The 12,866-nt window shown below is 28.9% G+C and overlaps 1 protein-coding gene across 5 annotated transcripts in view; it reads left to right on the top strand.

Annotated features, from left to right (window-relative positions):
- Nucleotides 1-12,866, top strand: part of LOC142326449 (glycine dehydrogenase (decarboxylating), mitochondrial-like) — a 123,822-nt gene that overhangs the window by 22,235 nt on the left and 88,721 nt on the right. For 2 of the 5 annotated variants that reach the window (XM_075368971.1, XM_075368970.1), the window contains exon 4: nucleotides 1,513-1,861. The exons of the other annotated variants lie outside the window; for them this stretch is intronic. In XM_075368971.1, coding sequence (XP_075225086.1) covers nucleotides 1,513-1,861 — 349 coding nt within the window. The remainder of the gene's footprint in view (nucleotides 1-1,512; nucleotides 1,862-12,866) is intronic. 5 annotated transcript variants of the gene reach the window in all.

Below are 12,866 nucleotides of genomic sequence, written 5' to 3'. Positions count from 1 at the left end.
TAGAGGAAATAGACAAACTGATGTCAAATACATGAATTTGTGCAGGTCTTTGTCAAAAAGTAACATGAGAATATATGTAATTTTTGTTTATAGTAACATTTTTCTATTTATTTGTTTATTTTTATTGCTCAACTTGAGGTTAAGTTATAATATTTCTCAGATTTAAATCGTTCTTTACGTGTCTTAATGTTAAGGGTGTGACTTAATACTTGTTAGGGGTGATACACACTCTGTGAGATTGAGCTTTGAGTACCTGAAGGTATGAACATAGCTACCTGGCTTTTAGAGAGCTCTACCTTATATTATACAGCATTCTGATAATATAATATTATTTTGAAATATGATATTTCAGTAAACATAAAAATACTTTATACAGGTTAGAAAAGAAAAATTATATCGATCGAATTGTTGATAAGCTTATTTCATTGAAAACAAAAAGGGAAATACTTCAGCATTTGCCTGGATAGATAGATGAAAACTGAAAAAATTTTGGTCAGAGCAAAAAAAGTAATAAATAAAAAGAAAAGTGGAAAAGATTTGAGTACATATTTTTATTAAGAAATTTTTTTTCCAAAAGTGACTTTTTTTTTAATAAAACAACCTTTTTAAAGTAATCTTTAATAAATCATTTAGATTATTAAATAATAATATTATTAAAGGAAAGAAGCACAATAAGGTCTTATGTTAGCTGTGTAACATAGAGTTCTCTTGTCTGGTTTGATAAAGTTAACTTATTTTTATTTTTTTATAATAAAAAAATAAAACATGAAATTTTTGAAAGATTTTATTATGCTTTATACGAGAGGTTATCTCTAAAGTAAAGACAGTTTCATTATTAAAAAAACTTATTCTGAAAACTTTAAATATTTTTATTTCTCTTAAACTACATACTTTATTTTACTTCTCTATATAATCGCCACTTTGAAACACCAGGAAAAAGAAGAGCCAGGTCAGAAATCGTTGAGCAATGATCTTTTCTGATTTCATCATTGACAAATTTCAACAGGTCCTCTGTTATTATCGAGGGCCTCCTCAGACATTCTTCATCGTGCACATTAATTCTGATATTTCTAATCCTTTCACACCATTTTTGAACGTTTCTTTCATCCATTACATTATAACCTTACACAGCACCAACTGCCTATGAATTTCAGCCGGCTTAATGTTTTGATGGTTTAAAAAACATATGACTCGATGTATTTCACAGTTGGCTGTAACATCGATTATACTACAAAGCGACAACTTACAGACAACAATGCAGTGTGCTCATTAGTAGCATGGCTATGAAATACACAGGTTCACCGACCTTAAGGAGAGCAATTTCCCAGTGGTCTTTACTTTACAGATATCCCTCGTTCTATACTTGTGCACATATTTATGTAATTTATCCACCGCATAAATAAAATTTGTTCTTGTAGCTAATTTATCAATATTAAACAAAAACTTTGCTTAACTTATGTGAAAATGTTTACAGTCTGTAAAATAACCCATTATTTATTCATTATTTTGCAGGTGTTCAGATTTTATGAATTTGAAGAGTCCTTCAGATAAATTTGTAAGTAGTGATAGAAATAATAATACTACTAAAATGGAACTGTTGCCGTCAGTGAGTAGCGAATATGTAAAATGTAATACAAAGTTATATGAAATTTCTATAGGTATTCTTGCTTTGGTATGCCTGATTTTAATGGGATTGTCAGCTGTACTTGGATTTAAGGTTTTGTCATTAAGAAAACGTCCTCGTATTAAGAAAAGAATTATTGTGAACAAGAATGTTACACCATTAACGTCACTACCACAAAATACTGACCAGTGTGAAATCACTATTGAGAATTGTTGTAATATGAACATTTGTGAAACGGTAAGGTTTTTTGTTTTATGTATATGTATAATTGTAATAATTTTTTTTAAGTTCTAAGAATAACACGGGTGCTTTAATTATCCCTTTGTTGTGTTTATTCTATAATTACAAAATAACTGTTCATTTACATTTGCTTTAATCAAATACAATAGATGGTATACATGCTATATTTTAATGATTTTCCTTCACTTTAAAAAGTATTTTTTTTATCCTGCAGCAGGATCATGGTAAGATTGTAAACTATCTATCTACCTTGAACAAAGGTAAAATCTCATGGTTGCTTAACCTTTTGCTTTTCTCCTTTTTGTTTTTTATTCTTTCTTTTTTGCGCGAGTATTATTGAAATTGGATCGGTTGCTTTCATTTGTAATGGTAGAACCATCTCTCAGTTTATCCAACCATCTCTTGGCCAGAAAAGTATCCATTTCTTTGTTGGGACTTAGCAGAGCAGTGACCTTCTTTGCCCGAGAAACTGTCAAAGGACTAAGGATTGCAAATAAAACCAAACTAATAGCTGAGGTGCTTACATGGTAAAGTTGGGCCTGTTGCTCATAAATTTACTGTACATGGACTTACTGTCCGTGTACTGATATCTGGTTTTATGAAGCAAAATGTTTATTATACAAAGTTATATATTTTATTTTTATTATAATCTTAAAATTAAGAACTTAAAATACTTATTCTCTAATATCTAGCATCATTGTGCTCCATTTTAGTTTTGGTAATGATGTTATAGATACTATTCTTTTTTTTTGCTAAGAGTTGCATTTACTGTAACATAACATATGTTAAACATAACATATGTCTTGTTTGATTAAGATTTTATGTAATTGATAATTAATACTCTTTCTATTAAAAACTATAAAAAAAATAGTAATAAAAAACAAAAAAAAATTTAATACCTGTAATGAAATTATTAATTAAAAGTGTATAATGAAAAGGGCCTTTTTTGTTTGTATCATTAAGATCATTAAGGATCTGGTTGCATTCATTCTGATTTTTTTGGTTTTTTTTTTTTACTTTTTAACAGTTAGCTGTAATTATGTGTCACGAAAATAATAAAATTTTTTAATAATTTTATGCTACATCTATGATAATATTTTAGTCGCTTCATGTTCAGTTATTGGATTTAATTTCATACGTTTGTATGATTTGGTGGTGTTTGGATAATTATTTATTTCAAATTTTTGTTTGTTGTTTTTGTTAAATTGATAAAGAGGTGTTTATCTTGTGCAGTAATGGTTGTTTGTTATCGATCATGGTAATGGATTTTTCTTTTTTAAATAAAGAAACTTTTTATTGCACCGTGACTTTGACTTTGCATTTTTATATATTTGATATTTTGTGTATTATTATTGTTCTGTAGTAATGATAGAATTTTTTTCTGGCTTAGCTTAGCTTTTTTGTCTTCCTAGGATTAGGAGTAGTGCAAGCGACCAAAAAAAAAAAGAAGAAAACAAATACTTTGGTGGTGATATTGGGGAGGGAGCCGATCAAAGTTTACATTTTTTTTTTAATTTTTAAAACTTTTTTGTGTTTATTTAAACTTTAATACTATTAAAAGTTAATAAACTTTTAATACAGTTTTAACTTTTCATAATTCATCCCGATCCCCATAAAAGAAATCTTAGGTAACGTTTTATTTTTATTATTGGTTTACAATTTAGTGAAATTTTGTTTTTGTTACTTCCATTTAACACAGTAAACAGAAAATCAAGAAAAATTCTTTGAAGGTGATTTTGGTGGTGGGGAGCAGAAAAAGTTTTGGGTTTTTTAAAGTTTTTTTGGTTTATTTAAATTTATAATGATAATTTTACAGTAAAGATCATTAATTACCTGCACCCCAAAAAAGAAATTTCGGTAACTTTTTCATATTTAATTGTTTTTCTACTATATAAGATTAAGTAAGTAACCAATGCCAGGAAAATATTACAATTTTCTCGTCAGATTTTTTTGTATTTCAGTGACAATACTTTCGGTCACTTATGTAGTTTTAGTGTTACTGTCCTATTTTTTCTGTGTTTTATCTATAATTAAAAGCAATATATAATCATAATAATATTTTTTTATAACTAAACAATACTATTTGATTTAAAATGAACTTATCAGTATGAAGTATTTTTTATCATATAATATTCAGTACGATTTTCTAATTTTTTAAATTAATACAATCTGAATGAGTTTAAAAATATACACGTAAATATGTTTAAAATATTGTTAATCATACTTAATAAACAAGAGACCCATCATTTTTTTTTTGTTTTATTAATTTAAAATTCATTGATGGAGTAATAATATCCATTAGTATTAACAGCAATTTGGTTGATACTCCATGTATAATTTTTAAAGAAGAAAAACACCTGGAATTAAAGCATGTTTGTTGTATAAAGGAAACCAGTATTTTCTCTTAACTTTCATTTTTATTGTTTATATATTTTTCTTGTTAGTAAATGAACCTACTAATTTTACAAAGATTTTGTCATCAAATTAAAAAAAGATAATTTTTGCTAGGTAACTGCCATGTTTGCCACATTCTAATTAATTAAATACATTTAAGGAAAGTTCAAACTGGCACATAGCATTTGTAGTGTTGTAGATGATGGTGTGACTGGTGGAGAAATTTTTAAAAGCTGTTCAACTCCAATTCAGATTTTTAATTTTTTTATGAGTCATTATGGATTTTATTGAAATAAGGATTTTTCCACCTTTAATCCCACCTGGATTTACTTCGGTTAATGATATACTGTATTTCATAATTATGCTTTTCTTTTCATTTTGTTACTTTATATGCAGTATGTATATATTCAAAAGCAAAAACAAAGTTCAGTGCTCTTACTCTTACCTTTTTTTTCATTTTTTAATTCTCCCTTATGTATCGCTACTGCTTTCAAGGATTGCTCATCATCAGTCGATTAAAATTAAAATTTCAAGATTACACATTAAAATACCATGTTATTACAGATAATTAAAATTTTTTAAACATCTTTGTGGTCACCACTAAATACAGCACTATACTCACCAGGGGTGTACATAAGGGGGGTTACTGGGTTTGAACTCCCCCTTTTGAAGATTTAAGTACTTTTTAATATTAGGCCTGTAAAATAAACATACTATAGATTTACACATATGTATTTGAGTATCTTTTTAAAAATCCATTGAATTCTCTCCTTGTATTTCTCACTCAGAGTAACAAAATCTGTTGACATAAGATCCAGTCTGCCGCTCTTGCATCTTCAATAATTTAATCCCTGTACTTGGAGCTATAACACATACAGTACATCACTCTATGTACAATATAGTAGCCTTCATTCAGCATTCTTAGAAGGTGGCAGTACTCTCACTGGCGCAGTGGGTGTCAGCATATACCCCTCCTCATCTACTGGAAGAGAGGAAAGACCATCAAAGCTGTGCCACTTATTAAGAAGGTACAATAATAATGCTGACCTTGTAATAAAACAAGGCCGACACCATATAAAATTACTGTTGTAAAACATATTGTCGGGACAGCTCTGCATTGGCAGCAATGCATATATGAAATATTGTACATTGTCGAGTGGTATTCGCTCATTAGTCTGAGTTCAGATTGTGTTGTGGAACATTCGTTTAACGTTTTGTGCATTATGCAGTTCATATTTTTAAATATAAACTTCACATTATCGTTCCATGTTCTTTAATATGTCTAAGCGACCGATATTAAGTTCAGTTTTACAATTTTTTAGCAAAATGTCATGTATCAGTAGCGATTGTTGTAATGTTAGTGAAAATTTCACATTGCCAAATATTTCTTTGCTGCTACAACGTGATGATGCTGTCGCAAATGTTCTTCTCGAAACTAGTAACCCTTCTGTGAAAACTCAGCTTGTGTTGAATGTACATCACCATCGCTCAATAATGTTGATATACCTGTTGAATCATTTAGAAGTGATAAGTGTATTGTTCTGGTTTTTGGAAGCTTCAACATTTCAAGTTCCAGTGAACCACACGCTTATGATATTGGTGTTTACATAGGAAGAGACTTGTCTAATGAAAAAAACTGGATGTCTTGAAAAATATCTAGGAACCAAATCCAGGTTTATTTTTCTAACAAAAGGAAAGAGAAATCTGCCATTTCGGTTTAAATGGCTTTACTGTTGGAAGTGGCTTGCATATTCCAAATTTAAGGAATGGAGTTTTGTAAATTTTGTATACTTTTTGCTCCAAGAAGCGGTGTTGAATCTGGCAAGTAACCCTTAGGTCAACTTTGTAGTGAGAAATTTGACAACTGGAAGGATGCCATCAAGCGATTTTCAGAACATGAGAAGTGTCTTTATCGCAAAGAAAGTTTGGAGGTAGCCGGTACTTAACCGAAATTTCATGCGGGAAGAAAAAGTCTATAGATGTGCTAATATATACTTCAACAACTCAAAAGAAACTGGAGAACAGGAAAAAACTTATTCCTATTACTGAGAGTATTTTTTGTTTTGCGGGAAATAATGTATCGCTGTGCGAGGCCAGAGGGATTTAGGATGAATAGAAGTCGAGGTCGACCAAGAACTAGAAGAAAATGATAGCAATTTCAGGGGTCTTCTTCACTTTTCAAGTAAGACTGATACTGTATTAAAAAATGTGTTATGTGTTGGAAATGCACAGTACACCAGACCTAGAATACAGAATGAAATAATTGAAGAGTGCAACGACCTGATTGTTCAAAATTTCGTGAAAGAACTTAATACCTCCAGTTGCTTCTCTGTTCTCACCGATAAGACGTCAGACATATCAGGCTTAGAAGAATTATCTCTGTGTATTAGTTACATTGATAATGAAAATTTCACTGTGAAGGAAAACTTTTTACAATTCATATCATTATATGATGTGACCAGAAAAGGAATCATAAAGGCAATATTGGACAAGTTGCGTTATTAAATGTAGACATAAATAAGATTTGTGGTCAGGGGTATGATGGAGCTATGTCCATGTCAGGAAAAGTAAACTAAGTCCAGGCACATGTAAAGGAAATAATGTCGTCTATATGTCCACTGCTTAGCACACAGCCTCAACTTAGCTGTATCCAGTGCTTATGAAGTAACTGCAATTAAAAACTGTATGGGTACAATATTGAGTCTGTACAAATATCTTAATACCCCTAAAAGGCAAACATGTTTTAAAATCGGTGATGTGAAATGGAAACTACAGCTTTATGCAGTGAAAAACTCAAGTTTTCGCAACACGTTGGTTGGAAAGGTATAATTCCGTGACCGCAGTGATGGAATTGTATAACCCTATTATTGCAACCCTTCAAAGCATATCAAAATGGAAATATTGAAAGACTTTCAGTACCTTTTACCTACAAACCCAGACTTTCTGTCTCAGGTTTCTGCTTTCACTTCGCTCACAGAATTCTACACCAGTGGCATAAGAAGTGGTTGCCAGGATGATCTGAGTGATGGATTAAAATTACGGTAAGGAAGAATTGCATGTCTTGAAAAGGGAGACCAACTGAAAACGGCCATAGATGGGTTAACTATGTGCAGTCCCAACATAATACCAAATATATTCACTTTGCTAGAAATATTAGCTGCACTTCCATTGTTCACATATATAAATGAACGATGTTTCTCAATGCGTAATTCTACTGGAAATACATATTTGTATGGATTAGCACTCAACTTATATAGAAACTACACTCCAATTGCAGAAGATGTGTTAAATGAACTAATTTAAAAGAAATGTTGTTTTGACATTATATTGTGAGTGCTGAAATTTCCAAATGTAACATTTGTAATGTACATACTGTAAGCCACATACATTATAAATGCTATATTTAACTACCAGTACTCTTTTTGAACTATGATTTTTCAAAACAATAATACACTATAGTAGAGTACTGATTTGAACTTTTAAGACAACCGCATTCAATAATTTATTCAAATTCCTTCATACAATGTGAATTCATCAGTGCCAGTTTCATTCGTCAACCTCAGTGAGTCCAAATTGTGTTTAATTAAATGTATTTCATTATATTTGATTGCTTCCGTGGATTTTATATGTTATGTAAAGTGTCTTATGTATCGTATACAAATAACCATTGACTAAAATGTATAATTATTGTGTAGTCTAAGTGTAGTAATGACATGTGGCATTGGCACAAGCATTTTTATTATTCAGAATGAAATAGATGTTAAAAGTTGTTAAAAAAAATTGTAGCCTAAGACTGTGAAAAAAATAATTTATAGATTTTATTAGAGTATTTATGATTATGATATGTTTGAACATATCAAAATGAATATATCATAGCATGATATAATAATAATGATCATAGTAATAATAATAATAAAATAACACACAAAATTTAAAATACTGATGTCAATTGTAAACAGTTTTAATAATGACACTCCCGTAACAAAATTTTCTGTACACCACTGGTACTCACTTGCTAAATGCAGCACTATACTCTGCCAGCGGCTAGCCACAAATATGTTTAAAAAGACAATTAATTATTCGACCACATGTTTTATACATGTAATAACTTTGTATTTTAATGTGTAATTTTGAAATTTAATTTTAATCAACTGATGATTAGGAATTCATCAAAAATGATACGTAAGGGAGAATAATAAAAATGAAAAATAAAGTAAGAACTCTTATTTGGTTCTGTACTGTGGTAAATTGCTGAATTTTGTTTTTGTTTTGAGTTAATTAGTACAGAGGAAAATATGGACAATTTAAAAATCAATTTTACTAAATTAATATATATATATATATATATATATGTGTGTGAATAATTAATTTAAATGTAATTTTTTAAGTTTATTTTCCTTGTGATTGGACAGAATTAAATATAATCAAAAAACATATTTTACTTAAAAATATGACCTTTATTAATTGCCTATATTAATATATTTATATATATATATATATATATATCAAAGACAAAAGTATAAAGATCATTTACCACCAAGAGTACAGAATTCGATAGTGCTTCCTACCTTATGCTTATTATTTTTTTTCTAATAGTGCTTTTGTGGTTTTCCCTGATCATCAGTTAAAATTTTTCTTCCAAATAAGATAGGAAGCGTTATCGTATTCTGTACTGTTCTTGGTGGTAACAGTTTTTTTTCATGTCTCTTTGAGATATTAGTACAGAGGGGAATATGGACAAATACAGTAACAAAAGAATTGTTTTTGCTGAGTTTATATACACACACACACACACACACACATACATTCACTATTTGTTTTATTCATTATTTCTAATAATGGATTTTTACTTTTATTTTTTTGCTCTTTTCGGTTTTTTTTTTTGTTTATGTTTGTATGTTGGTTAGTTCCTTAACAAACCTTTGTTATTGTGATTTATTGTATTCTGTGCTTTGAAAACTTTTTTCTGTAATTTTTCTATAAAAATTTCCCATAGTTCCCATAGTTGTTTGCTTTTTGAAATCTTAATTAGTCCTTTGTTAGTTATGCATGCGAGTTTGTGGAGCTAAGCAAGACAAACCTAGGACATATGCTATCTCTTTATTTTAAATCATTGAATTAGTATGCAGCTTTTTTAATGTTTGTACTGTGAATATATATTGATGTTTATATTTGGTTGTAAAAAAATTCATTTGGAAAATTCTTGAATCTTTGCATCATGTGCACAGATAAATTACTCTATTTTAATTGTTGTGAACACTCTGTGCTCTGTTGTGTATCTTTACTTCAATTTTTTTTTTTTAGTGTTCTGTATATTGAAGGGTGTTCAATAATTAAACAGATAAATGACTAGAAAATTATTATTTATTTAAGTATTATGAAACTGATCCTGTTTTTTTTTTTTATACATATCCCCAGCTACATAAGCTACTTAAACTATTTTTCTGTGAACTTTCTTATTCCAATAATAAATAATTGTTCGCCTCAGTGCTTTAACCATTCTTGTAACACATTCTTGATTAAAATCATTCTTTGACTTTGTTCATTTATTTTATTAATGAACATATTCATTATTGTATCTTGTTCATTGTTGCTGTATTCGGTAAACTCACAAAACTCTTTGTGAGGACAAAAAAAGATGTAAGATTCGGATTGTAAGGTAAATGTGGCAACATCTCGTTAGCCAACTTTTGAATAGCTTCCCATGTCTTTTTAGTGGTTGGAGATGGGCTTTATTGTGCTGAAGAATTACATCTTTTGAGAGAACCAGGATGCTACTTCCGTATTGTAAATTTGACTTTTTGTAGCATGTTACACTAGTACTCACATGTTCTTCCAAATAATTACAATAATTTGGGCCTTGTATTCTCGCTTAAAATGATGAAGCCAGATTTCATCACAAATTATTATTAGATTTAAAAAAAACATTGCTTTCCAGTGAAAACTGTTGTTTAAATTCACTACAAATGTAAATTCAAGTGTTCAAGGCATTTTCAGTCAACTGTCTTGAAACTCAGTTCAAACACATTTTGTTCTAATTTAGCTAATTGTGATTAATGGAGTGGACAGGTCTGATACTTACATTAAATTTAACAGATTTTCCAAATTTTTATCTGAATAAGATCAAATTTTACTTGTGAATAAGATCATTAATACAATTTTGCAAAGCACCATACAAAAATCTCCATGTTTTCTATGAGGAAAAATTGTGACACTTTTCTGCCCAATTTGAAGCCCAAATTATAACAGCTGACAGGTGTAAGAGTATAGCTCATGAATTTTTACAAATGAAATCTTCCAACATTTAGAATGTTTTTATTTTAGTCATTATTTTCACTTACAAAAAGGAACATGTTAAGAATTGTGAGGTTTATTATTTTTTTTTATTGAAAATTACTAACATATTTATTTATTTAAGTGTAAAATAAATGTTTATATAAATGAATGCCACATAGCATAATGAAGCACCTTTCTATTTGACTATTTTGACTTTTCGGCACATTATGTCTTAATGGGATACTTTTTTCTGTTTGCTTAAGTTTCTTTCTTAATTCTGTATCTTTACTTGTGATATAAAATTGTATTTATTTTGTAAATTGTGTAAATTCTGGATTAAGTTATTGTTTATAATGTACTTTATTGATTAGAAACTTTAGAAAGTTGAAGAACTTTCAACAGAGAGCTTTTGGAATCGTTGGCGAATTGAAATAGTAAAATAAAATCAGTGTATTGGTATATGATCTATATAATGATTTTTTTTTTTTGGCAAGGGTGGGGATAAAATGAATAATTAATTTTCATTTGGACAAGTGTATGTGAAAAGGGAAAGTTCACTTGAAGTATATAGGGTTAGAATTATTTGAAGGTATAAAGAGAAGTGAAAATATTGGACAATAAAGTTTGTGATTTAACCTAGAAATGTTGTAGAATTTGTTATGTGAAGAAGATAATGATAATAATTATTTTTTGTTCAAGTGTATTCGTATTTTTGCATTTCCATCAGAAATAATTTTAAAGTCTATTACTAATTGTAAAATGAAATAGTGTCATTTTCATTTCCAGAATTTCCTTGTATCTGAAATTTAATTTTCCCACATTACATCACTCATTGGATATTACAATTTAACTATATTGGATGTGCTTTGCAGAAATTTAAAAAAATATACCTTAGAGTCTACCCGGTCAATATTATTTGGTGATTATAAAGATAAACCGATAAGACTTATTAACACTTGCTTGGATTTAAGGGTGGTCACCATGATTGAATCTACTTTTTCTCATGGTTAACCACCTTACATGTTACCAAATAAGCTCACATAATAGTAAAACCATTAACCAGAAGACAAACTATCAGTATATATTGTCAAAAAGGTCTGTGGACTTAGAAATCAAAATTCTCCTCCGCTATTTTTAATTTTGTTTAAAGTATAAATTTATTATTTATAATTAAAAATGATCTTGGTGACGTAAGTAATACAGCTTTTTATTTAATATTAATTGAAGATTACTGATTGGTGTAATTTTTGAGATTGCTTAAAAGATCCTTACTTTGCTTAGAATTTTTAAGTGTTTATTATGTGTTTTTCTTATTCTTGTTTATTATGTGTTTTTCTTATTGTGTTACATGTAATTATGTGTATTTTCTGTCAAAAAACATGTGTTTTTGGATATGCACATGTTCATACATATGTGTGTGCATGAGTGAGTGCACACACATATAATACACACACTTGTCTTGCATGAATAGTAGATATGGATAACTGTAAAAATGTATTTATTAAACATTTATTTTAAATATATTTATTTATTATTTGCTTTTGTTACTTAAAAACAATTAAATCTCAAGTCATCAGTTAAAATAATATCTAATATAACTCTAACTGTTTCTGTTAAATTATAACATAATTTTTTAAATTTTCTTTAGTTTCTTATGTTTATATTTTTGATTTTAACTTAAATTACTTATATCATTTGCTCCTATTTCCTCCAAAAGTTTTAAGATCCTGATAGCTCCCATTTCCTTTTAAATTATCTTCAATTTTTACTATTTTCTGATTTCCTTCCTTTATTCTGCATCTTCTACTAATCCTTCTAGCACTGCTTTAATCAGTACTCCTCCTCTGATGTAAGGTCCCAAGCTATAGCTTTCCCATTTTGAAATGTTCTTATTAAGAACATTATTGCTAGTTTCATTAACTCTCCTTATTATTCTTCATTCTTCACTTTTCTACTCATTTAATCTTCTTTTAACACCATGCCCACATTTTAAATGCCTGTACCTTTTCTTTTTTTCTAGTGCATATCTTTCACATCTGTACTGAAGAACACTCAAAATAAAAAAAATCCAAAAAAACCTCTTCTTTCATTCTTACTATGTAATAACTATTTCTATTAAACACATACTTAGTCATTGTTATCTTGTTTTCAACTTTGCAATCTTCTGTTAACCATGCTGCCTCGTAACTATTGCTTAATTTATTAAATCTTTACTTTTACTGTGCAGTTATTGGTAGCTTATTGTGTCTCCTATTGTCATTACTTTAGCTTTCCTAACATTCATTTTTGTTCAATAATTTGCCGTAGCATCTTCTAATTTTATAATCATCTG

This window comes from Lycorma delicatula, chromosome 6 (assembly GCF_047948215.1).
Source record: "Lycorma delicatula isolate Av1 chromosome 6, ASM4794821v1, whole genome shotgun sequence".
NCBI classification, from domain to species: Eukaryota; Metazoa; Arthropoda; class Insecta; order Hemiptera; family Fulgoridae; genus Lycorma; species Lycorma delicatula.
Note: the sequence above shows the minus strand (reverse complement) of the source record. Positions and strands in the feature narration are given on the sequence as shown.